General features: G+C 44.2%; 1 protein-coding gene across 1 annotated transcript; it reads left to right on the forward strand.

Annotated features, from left to right (window-relative positions):
- Positions 1-27037, forward strand: usp6nl (USP6 N-terminal like). The gene is made up of 14 exons (XM_084573215.1): positions 1-130; positions 9968-10041; positions 15267-15346; positions 16100-16139; positions 17129-17209; positions 19562-19669; positions 19999-20108; positions 20556-20604; positions 20901-21021; positions 21976-22070; positions 22279-22344; positions 22432-22531; positions 22612-22764; positions 24327-27037. The coding sequence occupies exons 1-14, from the start codon at positions 82-84 to the stop codon at positions 25988-25990; spliced, it is 2790 nt and encodes a 929-aa protein (XP_084429341.1). The 5' UTR covers positions 1-81; the 3' UTR covers positions 25991-27037.
- Positions 27038-27668: the final 631 nt, after the last annotated feature.

Consider the following 27668-nt stretch of genomic DNA (forward strand, 5'->3'; position numbering starts at 1 on the left):
GGCGCAGTGGGCAGCGGCAGTGATGGGATGAGGTAGTTCGGGTTCTCTCTTGGTGTGTTGGACCTGGTTGAACCGTGACCGATGCGGACTAAGGCTCGCTTGGAGGAACCAGTGGATGGCTTGAAAAGAGGTAACGGACGAAAAGATGGGTCGCTGTAGTTTGACTCAAGAGGCCATAAAGGTTGTGTTCAAGTTTACTTTGGTATGATGAGAATCCTGGAGTGATTTTTATTTTTAAATTACTTTAAATTGGCTTGTTGTTTCGTGTTGCAGTGCAGTAGTAGACTTCAATCTTTATTTCAGCTGGCGTGTGTTTGTTGTCCTTTGAGGACGTAATACACAGCTACTAGTACGGGAAACATTTATAGTTTTCAGTCAAAACGCTGCAACTCTGAGCAACGTGGTCTCTTCTATCCGTTAAAAGCAAACTCCTGCTGGTCTCCTCTGGTTGCCAGTTAGTTTTAGAACTGAGTCAAAGATTTTACTGCCTGTTTTTAAAAGCTTTGCACGGCCTGGTGCCAAGTTTGTGACCTTTTAACTCCTCATGAGCCTTATCTTTGTTATGAAATCCTCTGCCAGGAACTTTATGGCTTTTTCTTGGTCGAAAAAAGTTCCTGGTGGAGGATTTTTCAAAACAAAGATAGTTAGTTGGTTTTATTGTGGTTATGGTGTTATAATTATAATTATTATGGTAATTAATATCATTATAAAACAGATAACTTCCTGTCTTGTTTAGCTGCACATTAAGGTTAAAGCTAACATGCTAACTTCATCACATTAAACCAGCAGTACCTTCACTCTGCTCAGGGTACGCTAACAGGCTAATATTAGCATGTATTTAACACCTACCAGCTTCCCAGTGACTGTGATGCAGACTCCTCAGTGCTAACACTCTGCTTCCAAATACAGTGCCCTGATGACAGAATGCTAATGGAGGGTGATGTACTCAGAAATGTCAAGCTGATATTAGTAAATAACTTCATGCATAGTTTTGCTTTTGCACGTATCAAAGTTTATCCAAGGCTAGAGTATGACTCTCCTTCTTTTTTTGTCATAGTAGTTGTATTATATTTTAGTGATGCACGATATATCGGCCGCCGATATAATATCGGCCGATATGGTCATTTTTTTACACATCGGTATCGGTCAGGTGTAAAAATAGAGCCGATGTGAACAGGCCGATAATTATTCCTGTGTATTTGATGTGTGTGCAGAGCTAGTGAGCGGAGCTGAGCGGTGCGAATGTCCTGCTCCTCGCTCAGGTGGCTGTTCAGTCGGCCGCTCCTCCGCTCAAATTCACGTCAGGCCGCTCCGCTCAATTTCGCTCCCCGCTCCACCTAAAAGTCCTCCCCCGCTGCAGCGAAATCGCTCCACGCTCGCTCCAATTTAAAAGAGGGAGAAATAACCCTATCAGTTTCCTTTCTAAAATATTTCACGAACTCCATCTTGCCATGGCAATTTTTTTGAAAATGAACGGTTTTGGTTTTATTAGAAAGAAATGAATTCTGGGTGGATTTGGGCACGCGTCAGGCTGGTGGTGTGAGCGGTATCGGAGCGGAACAGAGCGCCCGCTCCGGCCTCTAAATTAACAAGCGCTCCGCGCTCCACCAAAATTCCATCCGCTCCGCCCCTCGCTCGCTCGCGCTCCGCTCACTAGCTCTGATAGCAGTAGCTTTCTTCCGCTGCTTAGCATTAGCTAGTTTTTCATATTCTTTGTAGGCTTCGGGATGCTTGTTTTTTAAGTGGGTGATCAAATTGGTTGTGTTGAACGATTTGACACGAGCTCCCCCTCGCATCACCCGGCCTTCACAGTCATTACATACAGCATAGCGAGGAGTCATTACATACAGCATAGGATCCTCTTCAAAGACTTTGAAAAATGACCAAACAGACGACATCTCTGCTCAACTAAAGATTTTTCAATTTTTACAGAAAACAGTATCAGTCATTTTATTTTGCTAAGTGACTTTGGCCATTTTTTAGGCCTACTACTGTACCTTAAATATTTTTCAATCAGAATACAGTATCAGTCATTTCTGAAAATAAAATGCAAAAGTAAAAGAAAAAAATGATTTATTGATGATTAATGATTTTGATTATCATAAAAATGTGTTTCATATATATATATTGACATCGGTAAATATCGGTATCGGCCATAACAGCAATATTAACATCGGTTATCGGTATCGGCCAGAATTTTTACATCGGTGCATCACTATTATATTTTATTCAGTTCACACTCATCTTGTCGTCCTTGTTTCAGCTTTTTCTTTAAGCTTCCAACGAACAGTTTTGTCTTGAGGTGTTTGACGACCTTTGCAGCCTCTTGGAGCCTCGTGCTGATGTTTAAAAAGCTTTTCTTGGACGGTTCACGTCCACGTTGAAATGAGCTGTGGAAGTGTGGAAGTTAATTATTTGTCTCTGGGTTAGGACGTTTGTCTCTGCACGTGGTCGAGTCCAGGTTGTAAATATCACCTGGACGCTGCAGGCGTTTGTTATCTCAGCAGAGAAATGACACAGATTAGTGTAGCGTGAAGTTACCTCATCAGTCATTGGTTGGTCTACTCGTGTCTGCATAGTTGCATAATTGTGTGAATGTCTCAGTCATGAACTATTTGAAGATGTTTTAGTTTCACTTTATTTAGCAGGACTTTGTTCGTTGAAGGAAATGATTTGTCACAAATTCCACATGTAGCGTAACAACTGGTTTGTTCAAGTAAGACTTAAAAAGAGCTTCACTTTAATAACTAGAACTACAAAAACATTAATGTCTGATGAGTTAATACCAAAGAACTTTATGCCCTTTTGGCTAAAATGAGACTCAAGTTGGGCCTTTTTGAGAATTGTCAGAAAAATTGGACCTCTCTTGCTTATCTGTTAGCGTTTGGTTCTTTAACCTCCCAAACCACTTGCCCACTCATCGGGACTGTCCTGATTTTCTCCTTAAGTGTGTGATGGAACCTGATTTCATGATCTGATAGGATTTTGAGACATCATTTCAGAATAAGATCAACAACGTGAAAGTGTAAAACGACTAAAAAGGTCTCAGTTGATTGATTGATGAGTTAAAACCCAAGAACTTTATGCAAAATGTGGCCTCAATGATTAACCAATAATTTAGTTGTTGTAGGCAAACCGTTCTCTGCTGACCAAGTAATCATTCCAACATATTTTATGCACATATTAAGAGAAATAGAAAAGTACTTCTACATTGCATGACAGCAAAATTACATATTTTGCAGTATTCAGAGCGTGCTAAAGTCCAGTCTAAGTAAAATAACACTCGCTGGCTCCAAAACCCAGATCCTTGCCAAAGTATAATCAGATCCCAACAAAGAGACTCCAGACCTCAGATATAAATGTGGACGGGGAAGCTGGTCTGGTTCCAGGCAAACTTCTACCTCATGAAAAACCTCTTAAATCCACAGTCGTGTTCGTATCATGTCAGGCGGTTGTATCAGTGTATTAGAGAGCACGTAGTGAACAATTGAAGTACTCCGTAGGTGTGAACAGCAAAGCAGGAACAAAAGACGGGAAATGAGTCGGTCTCCAGTCGACCCTTCCACTGCTATTATTACAGTTATTATAATTATTCCTCTTTCCGTAGCAGATAGCATCTGTGAGAGGCCAAGAGATGCACAAACAATGGTCGGTCCTTAACATGAAGAACAAAGAGGTTCTCATTAGAGCAGCTCTGGGAGAGCAGAGGAAACCAGAAGCACTGTGATTACGCTTGTCGCGTTGTTCTTTGTCAGTTGCTCCTCTAACAGCAAATGATAATGAGGACCAGGCGCACAAATGCACCCCCCGCAACGCTTCCCGTCACGAGCGCCGAAGTGGCTGACAGCAGAATTATTATCTGGAGACGCCGTCCTCACCTTCACTTAAGAAAAAAAAACTCTAAGAGAGGGTTTTGTCAGAGCCAGAATTAGGGTTTTAAAGATTCACGTCCTCTGTGATTACCGGCTTGGATCTGTGTGATCCTGAGCCAGATTTAGACTCAAGACCTAAAGAAATGAAGAAGAAGAGATTATACTTTCTGAAGCTTTAAATGAAGCATAACATCCTGTTTAAACGTCCCGTGTGTTCCACTGTGTTTAAAGCAGAATTGTAAAATTTCAGTCACCTTGACATGGCGGTCTATTTTAACAGATCTGCTTCCTGCTTCTTTGTAAAGCTCTACTGAGTCAATATTTCACTGCATATGTTGCGAGGACATTAGAGTGGATGACAATGAAAAATGATTGGATGCGAGTTCAGGCTCTGTGGTTGGTTACCTTCATAACCGGCCCAAATATGACATCTGTCTCTCTGCAGGCTGCCAGTCTGTTCTCTGACACCTTCTTTAGTTCTAGAAAATCACAACAGAGTGATACGTCTTCTCTGGAGCAGATCGTGTCTTTATATAGATTAGAAATTAAGCTCGTTGACTCGACAAACTATAAAGTGTGTCAGAGTCGTAGCTGCATTTGATGTTTCTGTGTTTTAGATGCATTTAAATCAACATTTAAACAAATGATTCCGTTGCATTCAGACTGATCGTTAGCATTTCTAGCAGTGAAATCCAAATGCTGTGTTACCAGACTCATATTCTAGGCTGCGTGCAGGTTTCACTGAAGGTTTTTCAGTTCAGCTTTTTGCACATTTGTTGCTGCAAATTGTTCTTCAGCTCAAATGATGAACTTTTATGATGCACATTTAGCACCGTTTTCTACATTTAAACTGAATGCTCTGAAGCACACTGCTGCATAAAACATAGCTGTAGCTAAATAACTATCTTTGCAACGTGGCAGTAAACATGTCCACAGCATATTCTGATCGCTATCAAGCCTGACTACTGCACTTGTTTCTCCTTTACTGAACCCACACTAATAAAAGTCCGTCAGAGGCGTCAGCAGCACCTGAAGGCAGCGCTAAGTCTGTTTCTTTGCAGGTTTTACAGATCGACTCGAGAATTCATTTCACTTCATGTTCTACTGGAGTCAGTGCGGGTTTATTTTTAATGCATGTAGCGTCAAGATGTCTCAAGATGCTTTACAGAACCCAGAGGCTGTAAAACAAAATTAAAAATGGACTTTCTTTACATATCGTATTCACTTCATTATTAACTAGACAAGTGAAACCATGGAAACCACAGCATTCACTTCACCTGGTAAGCAAATCAACCCCAGAGAGGAAGCAGCCACCTAACTTCCTGAAAACCTTTGTTTCACATGAGCCGTCACGGAGGAACGCTTCTGGGTGTCGGCGGTTCCCACGTGACCTGAATGCAGCAGGGTGGCGTGAAGGGCAGAGCCGGGAGAGTCCAGCTGGTCGGTGCCGGGGCGGGTGACGGGACGGGGGACATTTTAATCACAGCGGGACGGGGACGGTTAGTCAGGAGGAGGTGGGAGGTCGGCTCGGTGGGCGGCCTCTGGGCTTTAATGAGGTATGAGCGGGACGACATGAGAGGTCGTCTGGTAAAGGATGACCCCTCCATCCTGATAAACGCTGGTCAGTTCATGTTCACTCAGCCTGTGTGTGTACTGGAGTATTTTATTTAGACTTTTATTGGTTTGGCAATCTGGTAGATTGACACTGGAAATAATTACTTGGATGAGGGACTGATTTTGGCACAAATACTACTTAAATATTACGTTTGAAGCAGCTAATCAATGTTTTTATGGCTCTTATGGCTGTGTGTATGTCATGTGTAGTAGATGAGTCTCCTACTAAGCTAACTCATCATATAGTTCATCTTCATTGCTTCCATTAGCATCGTATTCAGACGGAGCAGGAGAACAGTAAAATTAGCAAAGGATCAAAAGAAAAATTAGTCTCCAAATTAAACTTTCAAATGCTGTAAAGCGTCAAGAAGTCCTCTTTGGTGGCACAACACCTTAAAACACATTTCAAAGCCATTAAGTCACAAGGGGTCTCCTACAAATGTCTGTAAACCCCGTGGACCCGCTACAAGTCCTTAACCGCCAATAAAAGCATGAATCCAGTCTTCGTCATGGACGCCTGTGAGATCCTTGAAGCAGGAAACGGCCTCTAATTGCATTTAGCTTAAGTCGGGCCGCTGTGGAATACTAATATGGCTTTAAAGAACTCAGAACCAGAGTTAGCTTTAGTGCAAAGAAAGGCCTTGAATCCCATCTCCTCCCCGGTTCCTCACCATGGGAACCGCGGGGCCTCCTGGGGCGGCATTCCCAGAAGAAAAAAAAGGGCTTTACTGTATTTGTTTATTTGCCCCGGACAGTTTGCCTTGTTGTGCGGGACGGGGGGAGGATGGGGGGGGCTCCTTCACCTCCCAGCGTCTTCTCGCGCTGTGTGTGCTCTCTTGGCAGCCCACGGCGACATGCCTTTCACCGACACACACACCATCCTGTCATAAAAACGCCAGCCAGCCAGCCAGCTCGCTAAGAAGCGTTTTGGAATTCCTCTCTGGCCTTTTCCTCCCGTCGAAAAACCCCACGAGACGCTGAGAGGAAGTTGGAGAATGACTGGAGTCAAATAAAGGGCTGAACAGCTGGCAGAGAGCAAGAGATCAGCAATGTTACATGTTGGTCTTTAAGAGAGCATCGTGTTGTCTTTATATTTAAAGACAGTTTCAGAACACGTCTAAAAGTGTTTCAGCCAGGACAATGTAGAGACTAGTCTTCATCGTTATCTTATTTACTGCAGCAACATGTAATGACAGATTAAAGTTTAGGCAAAAAACGTTGAGTAGGACATTGCAGTGTTGGTCTAGACCAGTGATCCTCACTATTTTTTTCACAAGAGCCACATTGGCAGTGCAAAATCAAAAGGCGAGCCACTTTTACAACAACATACTAAGTCACCTTTGCAAATGTGCATTTTCCTCATCCACTCCACTATTCGTTACAACACTGTGTGTCTGTCCGTCTGGTTTTTGAGCTCGTTTCTGGTCCGTGTAACGCTTATCAGTTCAATTTTCTAAACACAAACGGACATTTGGAAAAACAGAAAAATGGATTCAAATATCCAATTTTTCATTTTTTTCCGCTTTGACAAATTAAAAAATTGGATCTTTAAACTGCTTTTCCAATTTTCTGTTTTTATTCAGAGGATCAGAAATTTAGAAATTTGCAAAATTGCGTCTGGGCTCCAATTACTCAATTATTATTCTCTATCTCCCTTGCATAATCAAGCCTGTGTATGTTACGATCCATGCAAAACTTGTACAATGACGAGATGCTTGCCCCCCTGTTCAGTCCAAAGTTCGTCTGTAAGAAGTTTTGCACTTGCCCGCAAGTATAACCTACATTTTCAACAAGATTTCGGATTATATTCTCGTAGTTATCCAGCGTCGACATGACTGCCCCGAGTCTTCTTGAATGCCCGCCTAAACACACCCAGACACACCCATGATAACTAGCCAGTAGCCAACCAATTCTCACAACCGGCGCAACGTCATAGAACTACGTGGAACGAGGGAGAGAATATCATTGCAGTATTGAATAATTGGAGCCCAGACGCAATTTTTACACAATTTTGTAATTTTCAAAATTTCTGATCCTCTGAATGAAAACAGAAAATTGGAAAAACAGTTTAAAAATCCAATTTTTTAATTTGTCAAGGTGGAAAAAAATGAAAAATTGGATATTTGAATCCATTTTTCTGTTTTTCCATATGTCCGTTTGTGTTTAGAAAATTGAACTGATAAGCGTTACACGGACCGTTTCTGTCCCTTTTTTATTAAAAACCGGTCCATTTTGTGTTTTACGCTAGCTAGCGGAGCTTACGTGGCCTGCCTGCAAACGTGCGCTGCGGTAAAGTTTTGTAAACAGTGCCCCATGCACATATTTGAAAAAATGTATTGGCTGTGTTACCACATACAGTGTGTCCCATTTAGAAGTGGCCACTTTCATTCGCGCTTTCCGTGATTCAGCTGCGTGAAATGTATTACAACTTATCGCCACGAGATGGCAGTTTAAGTCCGCTGTAGCATTGCCGGTAAACAGTGGAGCGGATTGCATTCAAAGGCAAGTGGCAGTGTGATACTGTAAACTACCATGCGAGCCGTCAATTATAGCTTGACGAGCTGCATGTGGCTCGCAAGCCGCGCAATGAGTAACTGTGGTCTAGACTGAGATATTCCAACAACTATTGAATGAAGAGGTGTGAAATTAGTCCCTGAAGAGCAGTATTGAAGCTCAGTGTGGCGTCTACAGGTGCCGCCATCTTGTTAGTGTCCACCTACCCTCCAGATAAATCTAAAACCATCTTTATTTGATCATTATCTCCTTTGTTTGGACTCTAATACCTTTAACTTTCCATAGAGCATCAACATCAGGTCAGCCTGCCGTTGTCTACGCTTCTCATTCTGATTTGATTATTGAAGAATTCCCATATTCTAGTTGTATAAGCTTTAAACATGTAAATATTGTTGATGCTTTTCTGCCTTAATGTTCAGGAAGCGTCCTGTGTTCTCTGCTCGTAGGTGTGATTCATTATGAGCCTCCAGTTCAACGTGTTTCACGCTGAATGAAACGCAAACACAACCCGACCCCACTTAATAGAGCATGCAGCAGCTTTGTTAACACACACACACATGCTGCTGGCTGAATCAGGAAGTGTGTGTGTGTTAGCTGTGTGTAAACTGTTGTTGGAAACGCTGATGTGCAGTCCTGAGGTTCACATCGGTTATCAGCGCGCTCAGCGACAACAATAAACACATTTGCAGCGAGTGAGTGAAGTCAGAGGGCAAACACAGAAACAGCTCTGTGAGGCTCGGTGACGTTGAAGGAGCTCTCTGCTCTTATCATGCAGGCTGAGGTCAGGCTGTAGTGTAGTTAGGGTTCCTTCTGGCTTTCTCCAGAGTGTGTTGGAGAGTGTGTGTTCTCCACGTCAGCTCTTGGCGAAGTGACGGAGAGCTGCGGTAACACAGAGCACGTCTGTGATGACAGAATAATCTGATGTTTAGTCGTAGCGCCCAAGAAAACAAGAGTAGAGGCAAAGAATCCAGTCATATAGATAGTTTAGTAATGTTTAGATGTAATGCTCCGTCCAGAGAGAATTTAAATTCAGTGACTTATAAACATTTACAACAGGAAGCCTTTAGGAGGACACGGCAGCGCTGGTCTAGGCTGAGCTACACCCCAACAACTGCTGGATTACTGGGTGTCAGACATGGATTATTACTTATTATTTAGCATGAACTCTAATAACTATGGTGATCCTTTAACTTTCCATAGAGCAACTCCTGACTTCTCAGCTAGTGTCACCATCTTGTCCAACTCTTATGTTCAATTTTCTTTACATTTCTTGTCAGCGTTTTAGATATTTGTACAAGTGCCTTTCTTTAACGTTAATTTGTACCTGCTAAGACAAAGAATTGCATTTTGGGATTTCTAGCTAACATGCTATTCGTACATTTTGTAGAAGGTCTACATTTCACACACTGACTGCTTTTAAAAATGGCTGAACACTCAGTGACGTACAGGTTTCCTGAAGAGCAGTTCTGAAGCTCAGTGTGGCGTCTACAGGTGCCGCCATCTTGGCAGCGTCCACCTAACCTCCAGATAAATCTAAAATGATCTTTATTTGATCATTATCTCCTTTGTTTGGGGATCTTTTAACTTCCCATAGAGCACCAACATTCAGGTCAGCTTTCCAGTTTCCTAGAGAGCAGTTTTGAAGCTCAGTGTAGCGTCTACAGGTGGCGCCATCTTGGTAGGGTTCACAGAGACAGTTAGGAAAGTTCTCGTAGCTGTAAACGTGTTTGTTTCTGCTGTAAAGTTTTTGTGTTGACCTGATTTGAGACTTGATTTCACACTAAATACGAAACGTTACCAGTGTAATATGCTAATACTAACAGCCTTCAGTGTGTTGATGTAAACTTTTGTTACGTTCATATGACTGAAACATCCTCATGATTTGAGTGAACAAGAAGCAGCTTTGTGTTGTATAAAGTTTGACCGTCCTCATGTGTCTTCCCTCTTTGTCTCTGTTTCCTCTCCAGCGTCTGATACCGAGCAGGATGCTGCAGTGAAACTTGACCAGGAGCGGGCGGAGATAGTCGCCAAATATGACAAGGTACGTTAAAGCTCCCCTCAGACTGCAGTGAAAGTACCAGAGCTCTGGTGGAGCAGCAACAATAGTTCTGTTCCCTCGTGGTCACCCACAGCCCGTTTCCAGTGACTCACTCACAAACCAAAACTTCATAACGCTGCGGTGGGATCGCTCTGTAAATCACCGCTTTATTGCCCGTGAAATGCAATAATGACAGCGTGCGGCGTGGAGAATCTGCCGCTGTGTGTTTAAAACATTTTCATAAATTCAGCAAAAGGCTGTGATTACCGGGTGATGGCCACATCTCACATGCTTCGCTCTCGGCTGAAGCTCAGCGACCGGCGGCGGATGTTAACGTTTAAATGATGCGTTTAAGAGGAACCAGTGGACTGAACATTAACTGTTAGAAGAAACAGAACAGGACTGTGGGTTTAATAGAAGATGTTCTTCATTAAACTAAACGGCAGGGTTAATGTTATGTCATGGACACGGAGTGATTTCATTGGCTGAGATCCAGGTGGTGGCGATGCAAAGCTGTTTCTGTTGAGATGCTTGTGCGTCTGCGGTTGTGCTGCTGTGGTCGGACATTTTTATTTTTACTAATCGTGCATCTCACTGGGTCACAGATTAAATAATAATTCTCACAGTTTCGACTTTTGGGTTCAGGCTCTTTTGGTTCGTTTCAGGATTCAAATTGAACGTAAACATTGAAACACGGCGACATATTCTACACTAATGACGTACTGTTGAAGTCCTAGTTTAAATATATTCAAGATATTCAAATAAATCAGCCAATTTTAGACATAAAAGCCAAAAAAAAGAAATAAAATAAATAAAGAAAAATGTTCTTGTTGCTTTTAAAGAGACAGAAATAAAAAAGAATATTTTTAAGAATTTTTTAAAAATCAAAAATACTTATGACAATATGAGGAACAATAATAAACCTAAATGACATTTATTTGAATATTTCAACTTTATTTTATATTGTTTTAACTGTTTTTTAGCAGTTTTAAACATTTATTATTATTTTAATATATTTATATATTTCTCAAAAATCTGAGTCAGGGAAAAATATCGCGTATATGCTCAAATTATATATATTTTTTTAATCGTAGCGTCATGATCAGCTAAAGGAAAAACATCTATTGACTTCATAGATGAGTTAGTATATCATGGGAGTGTGTAAAAAAATATTTGTCCCCCTAATGAACCCATAAACCTGTCAGAGTCTAATAAATGATCCCCTAACGTCTGATCTTACGAGTTTATTAAATATAATAAAAGGAGTGTTTCTGGACTGTTTCAAACGTCCTGGTCCTCCTGTCTTATTTGTAGATTTAGATGAACCCCCGTGCACTGACACCGGTCCATCTCTCTCCATAGTCTCTCAGCTGTGTGCTCACTAATGTGTATATATATGCAGACGTTTAATGAGCGAGCGGCCGTATCAGTGCGACCAGCCCACCACCACCACGCTCCGTTTATAAATTAGCCTTTTTAATTTAGTCCAGCCGGCTGCATAATCAAGCCGCCTCATTACCGGTGAACAGACCGTGGAGAGCAGAGATGATGGAGGCGTGTTGAGTGTTTGGCGAAGCTGAATGAGACACGATCAGCGCTGTATCAGTGTCGCCGTCGCTGTCGGGGGGTGGGAGGAGTTTAATGGAGTCGGTTATCACGTCCGACCGCACACGCTCCCTGCTCGCCGCTCAGGTCATCTTAGTGAATATTAAGAATGATGTCTTGCCTCTGCAGAACGTGTTGAAGTGAGTAGTGTGCCCGTGTGTGGTTTAGTGTCCTGCTTCATGCTCGCTTCTGAATCGATTTATGTAAAAGAGAAAATACCAAACATATTGACTCGTTGTGTTCAGACGTTCATCCCTCTCAGGACAACTCACTTCTTTGTCTCGTTACCTCTGACCGTATATTAAAGGTGAACAAACCCTCCGTGACGTTTAAAGAGAATCTCAGCGTGGCGTCTCTGGCCGTCGCCATCTTGGCAGCGTCTGACTCCGTCTAACTCCCAGATAATTCAAAAACGGTTAAAGATGTGGAGCGTCAGAAATGATTATCTGTCTATAGAGACCTTGAGTCAGCCTCAAGTGAGACGTTCAAGGAACTGTAGTTTTTGCGTTGGCTTGATTTGCCGCTCGGCTTTACGTCCATAGTCATATGGCACGCTAAATGCTAATGCTACCATGCTAACACAGCCTTTAGTATGTTCCATTAAACTTTAGTTGTGTTTCTTCATCTTTTGTCTGAAACATCCACGTTGACGTCTTTGTGTAATAACTCAACGTTAGATTTGTTGCTATAACTTTTGAGAAAGGACCTCGTAGTCAACCTTTGATAAGGACACAGAGATAAAGTTTTATATTAAAGGATGAGAAGCTTTAAGTTGTCAGGAAGCACCGACCCACTGTTGAATAAGTACGTGTTGTATTAATAAACTACAGCTCAGTCTTGATAGCAGGGTGTTTTATAACGATAGATGTGTCGGCCCTGATGACGTGGCGTTCAGGACTCGTGGTGAGATGGGAGGATAAAACACTGACTCACATGTGTGTGAGTTATTTATTTAACTGGTGAAGACTGGGTGGGACTCAGGGAGGAGGTGAATGCTGAAAATATTTCACCTCGACATCTGTTGAGCAGGTCGACCTGAGAAACCACAGCTGGGCTTCAGAGGAGGAGGAGGAGGAGGAGGAGGAGGAGGAGGAGGAGGAGGAGGGTCTGGTAATAGTTTAATGTCTCTGAGGTTTCCCAGGATAGAGTTTAGAGTCATCCAGTGATGTATGATAGAAAGATGAGTTAATGAGAGCTGTGGTTTTATTAGACGTTTATTTGTTTGATTTAACAGGTTTATTTAACGTCCCGTCTGTTTGATCCATGGAGAGTTCACAAGTAGGAATTAAAGCGACTCATCTGAATTCAGTTGACGTTTTATCTGCTTGTTTTCTAAAGTGGCATCAATCGATAAACTTAAATGATGCACTGTTTGCAGTAATTACTTTGAACCAAATGAGGCAACATTTCTTGTTAATTAAGCCGCTGTAATGTTCGCACAACGTGGCTCGTCTTCATTGCCGTTGCTCCAAACTGTTGGTGGAGCCAGACTCAGACCTTTATCACAATATGAGTTTGGTGAGTTTGGATTTCATTAAGAAAAAAACACCTCTGCATCCAATACGATGGTCCTACAACCAATCAGAGCCATTTAGTTGCAAACTAGTCCAACTGAAAGGTGTTCAGATGCTTTCGTACTTGTCTAGATGTGTCAGCTGACTCTCAGCAGGTGTGTTTGAGGTCAACCCTGACCTTTCACGATGCTGAGCATATATTTTTTTTACTCTATCTGGTTGAATCCTCTCAGGATTTTCAGTCCCAGCAGATCTGAGATGAATAAAATATTCAGGCTGAGCCGATGTTTTTTTATCTGACTGTGAAAAGCTTTCATATGTTCTCAGAGATCGTGGAGGAAAAGAGTCTCGAGTACAAATCGACTGCTTGACTCTGCAGCTCGTATTTTACAGCTTGACACATTTTTCCAGTTCAGCAAGGCCTCGGGTCAACGGGACGGAGAGGAAACGCAGCAGTTACAGACTTTAGACGTTATATCTGCATCTTTTTGTCCATCTCTGTTTATAATACTTCATCTCTACGCGTCTGATGCTTCATTCATCCAAGGAGCCGTTTTATTTTTCAGATGGTGACGCAGGTGAACGTCTGGTTGTTCATTTCACACCTGTTAATCGCTGCTCGACACACACACATCCTCTGTCTCACACACTCACGCCGACACATTTTCCCAAGGGCGCCGGAGTCGCGGCTCCCCTCGTAATCTAGCAGCCAATCAACACATGACTCTCTGCCCTCCAGGAACGTGGGCGGCATGTAATTTGGAACTCAATCAGAAGCTACTGTTCAGTTTATTTCATTTCACAGCCGACATCAGTCAAACCAGCTCACTGCTTTACCTTTAACCATGAGATGCACCTGAAGAAAAAATAAGAAAACCAAGAAATAGAAGTCAAGGAGTATGGAAGCTGTCGTTGATTGCTCTGTGGTTCACATGAGATCTTATGGTGGACTCTAAAACGTACCCATACAACCGTTAAAATACACTTTCAAACCAAGTTGTTCCTAAACAGACCTGGCATGACGACGTTTCTTATGTTAGAACCTAGATGCATCAGAGGATCTCAGACGGTGATAGAATATGGGACCCAATTTGATTGTCTTCTTTTTGTAGCCGACGGTTGGTCATCAGATCTGATTTTAGACCCACATCAGTCACCTATTTTTTTTTTTTTTTTGCCGTTTCTGCCATCACTTGTTCTTTAATGTTCCGTTTGAAGGAGAGACAAATCTCATTAACTGCCTATCGATCAATAAACTGATATTTGGCTGATCTTTCTGATGGTCAGGTCAGCTGTGCTAAGCTTTGACCATCTCGTCTCCAACAAAGATCAGACAGAGATCTGTTGAGGTTGAGGACGCTTTTGTTGTCGTTCGATGAAACTGTCAGTGGACAAAGGTTTGTGGACGAGCGCCTTGTTGTGTCCAAATCGTCCCAGATTAAAGGTGGAACAGAAATTATCAATAAGATTTGTCAGCATTTAGCCATCTTCAGTTACTAGTACTAACTATATTAGGGAATTTCATCAAACTTGACCGGCTGGGAATTACTTTTAGCTTTAAACATATAAATCAGTTTGGTTGTTGTCCACCTCTTTGTTTCTAACAATCAGTCTCCAGTGGACGTTCAAATGTTTCCCAGTGAAATATCACTACTATATGGAGGGAGTTGCTCTTATTGCCAGTAGAGCTTCCTATCCAAAACTCCAAGCCTGCTTTCAGCTTGGTGAGTTTAGTGGTAGGAACCAAAGTCAATGACGATGTTTCCTTGGGTTAAACGTTTGGGGAACTCCTGTTTTTGCATCGTATGTCAACCGAATCTATCAACTGATGATTTGTCACTCCATTGATTGTTGCTGGGGCTTTGTTCAACTTGGTCGATTCACATTTTACTGCTGTAGAACCAAAGTCCTGGACGGTGTTTTCTTTCAGTAAATGTTTGGGGAACTCTTGTTTTTGCGCCGTATGGCAACCAAATCTCATCTCATCAGTCCTTAAAGTTGCTATTAGTTCAACTTCACCAAAGGTTTATTCTCCTATCGTCGCTATATGTCACTTCATTTCATTATCACAGTTTCTAATGTTTCTCTTTCTTTCTTTCTTGGTTCCAGGGTAAAGAGGCCACCGTGGAGCCCTGGGAGGACACCAACTTCCACCTGTACAAAGTCATCGACCGCTTTGGCTTCGTCCAGTAAGAACAAACACCCCAACCTACAATCAGACCTACAAACTTCCTCCAAAGCTTTCTGAGTGGTAGTTAACAGCAGCTCCGAGTCTGTGGCTTCGCTCCGGTCGGTTCGAAACCCACGAGGCTCTTAAACGGCGCTGGGTGTTTTAGATGCACGTATAAATAGACTGGCAGGAAACAGCCGGGTCGGCCACAATCACAGGGCATCGGTGTTAAGATGGAGTTGTACGATCCAGACCAGAGGCGGTGGAGGATGGTGGAGGAAGAAAGAAAACCTCAGGGTTGTATGATTGTTTAAGACGGAGACACGAGTGTGTTGAGGTGAAGGTCAGTGACGAGGCAGAGAGTCGAGGTCCTGGAGGATGTTTCAGTAGGATCAGAACTAAATTCAGGTTTTGATGTAAAGCCGTAGAAAACGTTTACCGTACACAGGCCAGACAAACGGTTCAGTTTATCTGAGAAGAAAAAGAACGTTTTATACCGAGCGACTCCAGCAGAGACTTTCAAACGCAGATAAAGAAGAACGGAGATAGAGGAACGTCTAATCTGTTATTTCCTGTTTGTGTGACCGCTGACATGTGTGATGTTCCCTCGGTCTGATAGAGTCGTGATAAAGAGACAAGCTCAGGCACTGTTCTGTGGATGGAAAGGCTTCAAATACAGAACTGTGATTCACCCAAGAACCAAACCAGACCAGAGGTTAAGAGAGAAAAGCTTTAGAATATTCATCTTATTCGTTTTTTCCTCTTTCCTCAGTGAGAATGAACTTCCATCCTACGACTCGGTGGAGGAGAAGGTGAGAGACGATTCAACAGCTTGACCACATTTACTCTTTCGTCTTTGTGAAACATGTGACTAACTTTATTTAGTTTGTCCTGATCAGTATCAGACGTTAAGTCAGGCTGTTTTAAAATGATCAGATCAGGATGTAGTTACTGGTTTCAGGTCTGCCGTAAACTAAAACCACCAGCCCTGTAGCGCCAAAACCTCTTCTTCTTCTTCTTCTTCTTCTGTTTTAACGGCTGCTGTGAAAGCTGCCAAAATGGAAGTAGAAGAAGAAGAAGAACCAAAATAACGTGACTAAACAGGTCTGGAAAATGAAATTAGTCAGACAGAAAGTTATTATCATTCAGTACTACCACCTTGATTCCACCTCAGGCTGAAAGGCTGCGCCCAAACAACAACAACACACACTTAACGTTTAAAAGAAAAGTTTCCTGGAGAGTTTATGGCGGCGTTGGACGACCAGAACATTTAAACACTTCGTCCCTATCAGCTGTTTTTCTTCTTCCTTCTTTCTGTCTTCTTCAGCCATTTCCAAATCCTCCCAGAGTACTTTCATGCAGTTTTCTGTTATTTTTTTATTTTCTTCTTCTATAACCAGTGATATTACCTTCCAGGTTTGTTGATGCATCAAACGTTGCATTCATGTCCCGTGGGAAATAAGAGCTTTCACACCTGAAAAGCTAAATTTAGCTCTCATACAGCACTAGAACACAGGCTCAGGAGATAAGCCTCATTCCCAAAGAAAAGTCAATATTTATTATTTAATTTCCTTAAATCGTTGTAAACAGATGACTTGATTAAAACGGAAGGAAATACAAATTGGAAGCTGAGAGAAACAGAATCCAGGGAAGGCTTTCATTTCACCTTCGAATGGCTCTGAACGTGAAGAACAATCCGCTGCTTGTTGTTCTTTGTTTGTTTAATTCCCGCTGGACGTGAATTCAGCCGCGGAATGAGAAAAAATAAAGTTATTAACGTGTCACTTCTCGTTCCTCGCAGCAAAAACACATGGAGGTGGAGAGGACCAGCAAATGGCTGAAGATGCTGAAGAGCTGGGACAAATACAAGAACAGTGAGAAGGTGATTTGATTTTTTGTTTTTGGTCACTACACATCTTCATCATCACATTCGCCTCCATCCGTCCATCATCATCTAGAGTTTGGTGTCTAACTCCAACGTTGATATCGATCCTCTTCTAGTTCCTCTTCCTGTCAGCAGCTGCTGTAGAGGACATGTCTCCGTCCCATAAGGACAGTCAGAGTGGGGCAGGTGTCTGTTACGCCTGTCGTCATTAGAGCCTGTTCAGGTGCTGCTGGCGTCTCTGTGTCCTTCACTTGTACGTTTGGCGTCAGCAGGGATTCAGGGACCTGCTTTAGTCTCAGCAGAGACGTGTTGACGTGGAGCTGCAGCCGAGGACGGAGGGGAGGCTTTTCTTTTCTCTTTGTCAGTCAGCAGCGAGGACACGGGTCACGCTTCAGATGTCTCTACAGCTGCTGAGAACGTTTAGTCTGCGGTATGGAAGGACGGAGAGAACACCCTCGTAGCGCTGAACATGACAAATCAAAGTTTATTAGGGTTTATTAGAAAACCTCTTCTCCTCTTAAATTTAAATGAGCAGTCCAAACCAAACACAAAGACTGGACTTGATCAGATTCAGCGTAAACGTTGACACACGTGTCTTCACACCAGCGTTGACACTAGAAGGATGATCAGTCGACCAGATGCTCTCATTGACTCCCTCATCAGAGCCTCATTACAAGAAACCAGAGGGTCCCGAGTGTGGAGGCTCAGCACACACACACACACACACACACACACACACACACAGAACCAGAAGCCATTAATTCTGAGATGACGTCCACAATACTTTGCCTCTTAATGTGGAAACACAGCAAACACACACATACGTCAGTGTTCTGCACACGCTGACATCCAGGAGAGGTTATGGGCCGATCTGATTTATGACTCGCTCTCACACGTCTCAGTGAATCAGGCGTCCCGCTCCCTCCCTCCCTCCCTCCCTCCCTCCCTTTCTGTTTCAGGTTAGAGAGGAGCAGATATAACAACCTCATCATCTCCTGAAACCACAACATGAGCAGCAACCTGACTCAAGCACAAACTGTCACTAGACAAACCACTCATTTATCTAATTTATTCTCGCTCAGTCACCCCCCCGACCCTCCAGAGGACCAGAAGTTACAGAAAATGAATGAAGGAACATTTTCTGTAACGTTTCCACAATTAAAGGTCATTGTTGTTCCCAATATTTCACTTTCAGGGTTTTCATCCAGGATGCTCTGGGTGGGAGCTCATGTGGACTTGGTACAGCCACGTATCCCAGGATTAATTCAGCGTGTCTCATCAAGTTCCACTCCCAGTCCTCTCGTCCTCCAGAGTCAGTCCTTCAGAATTAAACTTGTCAAAGTCTCAAAGATTGAACACAAGGTTGATGAACGCTCCCGCTGGTCGTCGTCTCAAAGTAAAGATTAGTTCAACTTATCAGCCCGTCATCGCTGCGACTCTGCGCTGAATTTCATCATCATTCCAGACTCTCTTCCCGTCCATTCACCTCATTCAGGTTTATGTTTTAAGGCTCGTTTACTGCCAGACTTATACTTGTGCGTTCATCAGTCTGTCTCGCTCTGTAACAACTCCACACAAACACTAGCCCGCGCTGTGACTTATTTACCAGTCGGGTTCATTTTTGTTTCTACTTCCTGCTTCACCTTCAACAACCACGACTGAAACTTTTGCTGAAAGTTCGCCGAAAACGAGTCGAACAAATGTTTGTGTCACCTCAGTTAACCTTTCCTCCTCGTGTTCCATCTTTATTCATACAAAACAATCAATTTGAGATGGAGAGGCAGCCAGAAATACTAAAGCAGAAACACGTTACTACCAAGCGGACCAATCACAGCTCTTACAGTCTGCGTTGCTGCGTAGTTACAGCGTTAGAGTCTGAGCAGGAGCCTAAACGGTCCATTATAACAGCTCCTCCCGTCCTCACATATCTGCTGTGTAACCGTTCTGGTCGACTGACTTCTAACAGCGTCAGACAGAGAATTGACTGCAGCGATTAGCTCTGCTGTTCCAGCAGTTTGAGTTTTAAGACTTAATCTTCTTCACCTAGAGCCCTGCGGATTTCCTTTCTCTTTGTGAATTACTTCAGACTGTTCTGCATTCGAAGCACTCTCTCTCTCTCTCTCTCTCTGTCCTGGAGCTCGTCCAGCCAGATGGTGGTATTTCACCTCCAGAAGCCCTTTCCTTCAGAGTCCATTCAGTTTCTATCTGACACGTTGAGAGGAGCTTTGTGGATCGTGGCTGGCAGCTGACAGAAGTTTAAATGACGTCCTAATCTCTGCCGTCCTGTCTCTTTTGTTCCCAGTTATCACCTTGAAAGAGTTTAACGCTCCGATGTTTGTCTCCTTCCAGCTGGCCAGGAGGATCTATAAGGGAATACCGCTGCAGCTCAGAGGGGAGGTGTGGTGCCTGCTGCTCGATGTTCCCAAAATAAAAGAGGAGAAGAAAGACTTCTACGAGGTGTGGAGTCCAACATTTATCAAGCCTCATAAACATTCATCAGCACCACGGCTTGACTTTATTTCCCTGAGCTTCACTGTGTTGTGGGTTTGAAGGTTTAATTGTGTTTGTGTGAAGCTACACAACTTTGTTTTTTCTGCACACACTGGAGAGTTTTTGGAAAGTTTGGATCTGATTAGAAAGTTTATCTGCCTTCAGCTAGAAGTGGAGTCGATGTGCAGCAGAACAAGCAGACGAGATAAATATATATATAAACTGTGGTGAGACAGGAAGCTGCTGTGTGAGACTGACCTCCACTGATTCTTCTTCTTCTCGTGGTTTTTCTCCAGAAGCTGAAGGCCAGAGCCAAAGGAATGTCCCCTGACATCCGGCAGATCGACCTGGACGTGAACCGGACCTACAGAGACCACATCATGTTCATGCACCGCTACGACGTCAAGTGAGAACCTCCAAGCCCCTCATTGAGTTTGATGAGATCTCGTTGCTATGCAGGAAGCGTCACATGACAACCATTCATTTCCTGAATAAACACAGAAATATAACACACATCACACGCTGCACACTAAATCATTTTCTCTGCGTAAACTCGCCGTCTGATAACGGAACCAGAGTTAGCAGGTAAACAGATTCTAGAAAGTAGTGGTGAGAGATCTCAGGTCCTCTTTCTCTTGATTCGATTTCTGTTTTGTTTTGCAGCCTCTTCACCGTTTAACTTGATTTTAACAAACATCTCCTCCTGGGGGAATATTGTATATAACATTCATTTATAATCCAGTGTCTAGACAGCTCAGGAAGTTTTCAGACAGAACATAAACTCTGAATTGTCTGATAGTCGACTCTTAACGGTAAAGTGTCTGAAAGGTTTTCTGTGTGTTCTTGTTCTCAGGCAGCAGGCGCTCTTCCATGTCCTCACGGCCTACTCCATGTACAACACGGTGAGTCACTGAAAACCGCTCAAGGTGACCACACGTCTGTCTTTTAAAGGTGTTCAGGTTTCCCATCGGCCCCTACGAGGGAGCACAATATTCTGTTAGAAGCTGCAAGTCAGTGTTTTCTATATTTTTCAAGTTCAAGATGGTTTTAGGACGTAACGGGACAAAAATGGTGCTTACATGTCATTCTCATATAAGGAAGAGGAGGAGGAGTTAAACTGATGCATGGTTTTATGTTCTGTGTATAAACGGAGGGATTCGTTCCTCATTTAATCCTCTGGTGGAACGTGTGTTTGCAGGAGGTGGGCTACTGTCAGGGCATGAGTCAGATCACAGCTCTGCTGCTCATCTACATGAACGAGGAGGACGCCTTCTGGGCTCTGGTCAGGCTGCTCTCTGGACAGAAGCACGCCATGCACGGTAACACAGTCAGCTGTTTGGGTTTCTGTTGCGCTCCATTTGATTTAAAACCCCCAAGAATGTTTGTCACCGACTTTATAGAAGAAAATAACTTAAAACTTCAGAGTAAAGTCAGCAAGTGAAGCTAAAAGAACTAATTACAGATGCTGGACTGACACATTAGAGTAGGAAGAAAGAAAAGAGACAAAGTAAATGGACAGAGAGGACGTCTTCTGTCTAATTATGGATCATCACAGACATTAGTTCACACTCTGAATCAATAACTGAGAAGCTGGAAGGAGCAGCGTCTGATTAAAAAACTCTGGAGTCGTTTTGATTCTTTCTCTGTTGTTAATAATTGAATAAAGAAGAACAGATGCAGCCCAGCGTGAGGCAGCAGTTAAACTAACCACAACAATCACAAGGAGATCAGCTGTTTTAAAAGCGTCTAACATACAACATGAATCAAATAAACACTGGCTCTTAAACTGCAGCCAGATAACGGTGTGTGACCGTTTGTTTTTTTTTTGCTCTCGTGAGACTCTGGATCTTCGCCAGCCTCTCGTCAAACACACCATGAAGTTGTTGATGAAAAGAAGTCGGGGACAAATGAGCTCGTAACTCTACGGCCGCTGACACGACGACACCACCGCACCACTGAGTGTTCCTATAGGGGCATAAATAAACTGGATTTATACGTTGGACGGGTCTGAAAGAAGGAAGACGTGAACTTTAGTGCTTGTCGTCCACCTCTTTGTAGTTTAAGTCTCAGATTTCTCCAGTATTGATGGTGTGTGGACAAAGCTAGTCCTTCTTGTCGCTGCCTCTCTGTTTGTCGTTTTATCTGGGTTCACCTGACGCTCCAGGCCTCCCATAACTTTACCACCACGTCCACCTACGGTTCAGACTCTGTGTTTGTCTCTGACTCCTCAAATATGAGATGAAACTAAAACCCCGTCACCTCCGCTCCTCCAGGTTTCTTCGTCCCCGGTTTCCCGAAGCTGATGCGTTTCCAGGAGCACCACGACCGCATCCTGAAGAAGATGATGCCCAAGCTGAAACACCACCTGGTGAGACACACAACACTGCAGAGGCTTTAATAATGCAGCAGCTGAATAATGAATAATGCAGCGACTGCTCATAATGACAGAAATGAACCGTCCAGATCAGATCAACCTGTTATCACTGAAACAAACCGTCCATTAAACACACCGGTGGACGTGTTTCACTACTCTACACTGAATAGATTTACTGTCTGGTTTGTTTACGCCGCTGCAGGACAACCAGGAAGTGTTCACCAGTCTCTACACCATGAAGTGGTTCTTCCAGTGCTTCCTGGACAGAGTGAGTGAATCATTTAAAGCTTCCACAGATAAAAGACGGACGGTGTTTAATGTTTTACCTTTTTCTTCTGTGTGTGTGTGTTTTCAGACTCCCTTCACCCTCACCCTGAGGATCTGGGACATCTACATCCTGGAGGGTGAGCGGGTGCTGTCTGCCATGTCCTACACCATCCTCAAACTGCACAAGAGTACGTTAACTCTACAAACTCCTGCTCAGCTGACGTCCAAAGACTTAAATAAATAAAAACAGTGTTAACTTGACCCACAGAGCACCTGATGAAGCTGTCCATGGAGGAGCTGGTGGAGTTCATGCAGGTGACTCTGTCCAAAGACTTCTTCTACGAGGACGACTTTGTGATCGAGCAGCTGCAGGCGTCCATGACGGAGCTGAGGAGGGCGAAGCTGGAGCTGCCTGCGCCAGGTAAGACGAGACGGGACTCGGGTTAGATCCATGACTGCAGGTCCGACGCAACCACGGGAGGGAGGGGGGACACGGCTTTAATAAGGCTGACTTAGAGTCAAAGGTTTACAGCGTCCACAGGGCTGAAGGGATGAAGTAGTACTTATTTTAAAGGAAATATAAAAGCATTTACAGGTTTTCTTTCTTTATTATGTTAATCTCTGTGGATTAGGTTGTTGCTCAGACAAGAAAAGATATTTTAAGTCATGAATTTGGACTTTCCCAAACTGAAAATGACATTGAGACAAAAATTGACACCAATAGCCGCATATTTCAAACTCGGTGTATTCCAGCTCACTCTACTTCCTGCCGTCCCTAAGCTTGTAGTAGTACTAGTAGTAGTACTAGTAGTAGTAGTACTAGTAGTAGTAGTGTTGTTTCTAACCTTGCTCTGTCTCCTCGTTAATCTTGCCTTCTCTCCTTCTTCTTTCAAACAATGTTAGCCAACAACAACAAAAGTGTGGCTGTGAGTGGCGGCCACATTCCCTCCTACAACAGTAACCGGTGGGCTATCCTGACTGGTCTTCCTCCTCCATGTCTCTGTCCCCCATCTTGTCCCCTCAGTCAGTCCGTCCGTTCGTTCGTCCTGTTCTGTCACCCGTCTCTGGTTTTCTCCTTCACAAAAACTGGTCTCTCAGCTGTGTATTTATATTTATTTATATATTTTTATATATTCCCTCTTCGGTTTTAATCCAGTGTTATGATGTGCCCTCTGGTGGCCACCTGCAGGTACTCCGTTACCTTCCTGGATGTCGTTCTCCTCCTGTATTCAGTCAGTTTAACGGTCCCATAAAAGCAGAACATACTATTTTATTTTTTATTTCTGTAGCTGAAGAAGGAAGACCAGAACTTTCCTTTCTTCCAGAGCCCACGCATCTCTGACAGTAGCCTCTTTGGTTTCCCTCTGCGCTGACGAGATAATGAGACATTTCTTCCAACACTGGAGGCTTTTTGTTAAGACGCCTGTTTTAACAACCGTCTGCTGGTTTCAATCAGCCTCAACTGTGACAACTGACAGTGGTTTTTACAATTCAGATTTATTTTTAAACGCGACTATTTTGAGCTTCCTTCCACAACCATTCACCACAGAAACATAATTTATTCCGTGTTTGTATCAGCCAGGAGAATCTCTGATAGTTAACACGGCTGATACTTAGTTTGTGGACACGTTGACTTCCTCTTCCTCCAGCTGCTGCCTCCTGGCCTGACTTGGATGATCACACTTTCCCTTCCAGTCCCTACACCATCACTGTCTGCACTCTGTCTATGTTTACTCTTATATTTATTGATGTAAACCAGTTAACTATAAACTCTTTATGCTTTAAACTCGGTACGGTTCAGTATCAAACTCTTCCTGATGGTTTTGTTCTGTCTTTGCTCTCGGCCTGTGGATATGTGATAACGTGGCAGTGTTGTTGCATGAACTCATATCCCTGTTGTGCCTGCTCATCTGATGTGAATCAACAATCCACTTTTCTTCCTCGACACCGTTCTGATAAGTATCTTCTGTTTTCTTGTTGCAGCTAAAGACGAAGAGTTTCCCAAGAAACCTCTGGGGCAGCTTCCTCCTGAACGCGCTGCAGCAGCAGCGGCGGCGGCGGCGGCGGCGGTGGTGGTGGGGAACCACGTGGGCAACGGTCAAAGCCACACGGAGCCGGCCGAGCCTCCCAGGAACCCAAGTCCTGTGCCAGACCGGCAGCGGGACAGTCGGCCCCCAAGCAGGGCACGCAGAGACTCGCTGGACAAACCGATCCGCCACCGCATGGCGGAGCGAAGGGGCGCCCCCCACCACCACAGGAGGTCTGATGAGATCCCCAAAGAGCAGCAGAAGCAGTTAACTCCAACCACGCCTGAGAGGGGAGCGGCTCCGTCCTCAGCCTCCACGTCACAGACCACGTTAGTGGATGGAGGGAAGCATCAGAGTCACGCCACCGCCAACCACAACTCTAACGCAGCCTCCAGCTCCCACAGAGACATCGCCCCCCGCTGGTTTAAACCCTCTGAGACAAAGCTGGAGGCTGTCAAAGCTGCTGCCGCCGCCCGGGACGTCCATCTGAGCCGAGGGTCGTCACCAGACCCTTCCAGCCCGGACGACGTCGCCCATCGTCGGCCTCGCTCCAAAGGGTTCGTCCCCGGCACCGACCGGGGCTCCAACGCCTCCCAGTACGACAACGTCCCGGGGCTGCCGGAGCAGGACTTTGAGATCCTGCAGCTCGACAAACCTCCGTCCAGAATGAGGAGCCCTCGCAGCGAGACGCCCATGAGTGGATCAGCCCTGCATCAGGGCAGCCCCATACGTGGACCCAGCCCCATCCGTGGACCCAGCCCCATCCGTGGACCCAGCCCCATCCGTGGACCCAGCCACACTGGGAGCGTCGTCTCCGTGGCGTCAGGACCTAGAATGATCAGACATCCTCTTCCTCCTCAGTTTTCCTACAATCATCCAGCAGAGGTCCAGAGACGGTACCACTCACCTCCCCAGCAGCAATCTCCAGAACGAACTACTACTGAGGTCCCTATCTTACACCCGGCCTACAGCGTGAGCTTGGACCACAGAGGAGGGGACAGACACTATGCTTCACCCTCCCGATTCCCCCCTCCCTCCAGGATGGCGTACGGGGAACGGGCGTACGCCACCACCCAGCGGCAGCCCAGCAGCCTCTCCCCAGAGAAGGCTCTGATGAATAATTCCTTTGCGACGTACCGCCGGCAGCCGCCGCCGAGCTCCGCCCGCAACTTCCAAACCCCCAGGCCCCCCATGGAGCACTCCCTGCAGCTGGACACCCAGGGCCGCTCCACCCCGATCTACCTACAACAACTCACCTCCACCACGCAGGACTACAGGTTCGAGGGGCATCGGAGAGTCGAGGCAAACCTGCACTACCCTCCGCCAGAAGCGGGGCAACGGCGGGCGGTAGCTGGACTACAGTGGGAGCAAGAGGCCGAGCTGCTCCCCACGTCGCCGGGCGGGATGCCCCGCTCACCCAGCTTCCAGCGAGCCCAAATGTCTCCCGTCCAGGAGTTCACGTTTCCCGACAACCCGGACGCCCTGCTCCACTACCGGACGCAATTCCAAGAGCAGCAGCAGCAGCCCGTCATGCGGCAGCAGCTCCCCCAGCTGTTCGGAGGACCACACTACCGGCACGCACAGGAGGCGTTCGCCCTGCAGGAGTCCATGCTGCTGTGACGGGACGGTAAAAACGAGGGGTAGTCGCTGACACTGTGGTTGAGACGGGCGGTCGTCCCGGTTCTGTCGTATTAATGTGTGAAGTACTGACCTTCTGACTGTCACAGGTCACACCAGCCTCCCGTGTTTTTACTGATCACTGTAAAAAAAAAAAAAAAACTGACTGAAGATTTAATTTTATTTTTGGATGTAAATCATTAACAAAAGGTGACAGTAAATATAAATATATATCTTTCAGAGTCTGATATGTACAGTGGATTTGTTTTAGTAGCAGGGGAGCGAAACTCTTGATTTATTTTCCATCTTTATTTTTTTATATCACACTTCCAGATATTTCCAGTAGAGACGGTTTAACTCTATACGCTTGTGAATGTTATTTTCTAAGAGGAGAAATTAAAACGACGTCCCCCTGATAGAACTAAAGCTCAGCGAGGAATGTGTTTCTACGACTCAGCTGGTTTTAACTTTTAGGTTTTTTTGTGCAGTTTCAAGAATAATGTTTATTCCTGATTAACAAACGTGCAATGCATTTCTTTTTTTTTTTTTTTGCAAGTGAAGTACAGTCACACATAGATGAGGCCAGTCTAGTTTTTATTTTATGGTTAAATTCCAACCCTGATTAGAGTCTCGATGCGTAGAGAGCTAATTAGTGAGGGCTATTAATATATATGTTTGTGGTTTAATGGCTTTAAGTCATAGTTTTATTTTTTTTAAACTGCTGTAACATCGTCACCTCATCTCAAGCACATTCAGCCGGAGATGAACTAGTTTGCTTTACTTCATTATGTCTCAACTACTGGCTGATAACAAGTCGTCTGGCACACGCAGCATTTAAACACGTCACATTCCTGATTCTGTTTGTCATCGCGCTGGTTTTGATGCAGTTACCCTCAAACAGTATTGAAGTGCTGTTCATTACATTCCTTAAGTTATCTTGTTTTTTTCATTAAACGACTAACTGCAGACCGTTCTGATACTTTGCTTAATAAAATGAGGTTGGGGTGAAAATGAATCGTCTGTCTTGACTCGTGCTGTGAAGCTTCATTCTACACACTGACGATTTAACTGACTCCTAGTGGAGCTAAGTTATAAAAAGTCTATTTTTGAACAGATTTTATTTTTAAATATGAGGTATTTCACTGTTGTCTCATGAACCTAGACTCCACAACGAGATTAATCTACTTTAAAGGAACAGTATGTAAGAAATGTATTTCAATTAATCATAAAATGGCCCTGATATGTCACTAGACATGAAGAAATCATCTTCATTTCAAATATATCACTGAAAACAGTGGTCCGGCCAGGATGTTGTCATTTAAAAGTGAAAGTTGCAGCCCTCAACTGATGTTGTCATGTTGTGTTTTGGTCTGAGGCGCCACCCTCCACCTATCGACCAATCACGAAGTCAGTAGAGTTTCGTCTTCCGGGTTGCCAGCTCTGCTCTAGTTACCGCAGCTGCAGCTACGAACGTGTCGGATAAAACACGTATAACGTTGCGAAACCTAAAAGACCTCGTTATGAATCCGAACTACGTCGTGACAAAGTCCGAAATAAAACAAGGATTTGTAGGAGATGCCTTTGAAAGATGGAGACGGCTGAAAACGGAGACAGACGCCAACGTTGCTAATTTTCTCCTGGCTAACTTACTTGTACATAATGTAAATGGACATTTAAAATA

The sequence above is a fragment of the Chelon labrosus genome (genome assembly GCF_963514085.1).
Source record: "Chelon labrosus genome assembly, chromosome: 23".
NCBI lineage: Eukaryota > Metazoa > Chordata > Actinopteri > Mugiliformes > Mugilidae > Chelon > Chelon labrosus.

Bases quoted from the DNA above. Each gene is read 5' to 3' on its own strand.
- usp6nl (XM_084573215.1), top strand. From the start codon at position 82: ATGCGGACTAAGGCTCGCTTGGAGGAACCAGTGGATGGCTTGAAAAGA. The intron at 15,347-16,099 runs GTAAGAACAAAC...CTCTTTCCTCAG, and splicing joins GACCGCTTTGGCTTCGTCCA to TGAGAATGAACTTCCATCCT. The intron at 22,532-22,611 runs GTACGTTAACTC...CTTGACCCACAG, and splicing joins CATCCTCAAACTGCACAAGA to AGCACCTGATGAAGCTGTCC.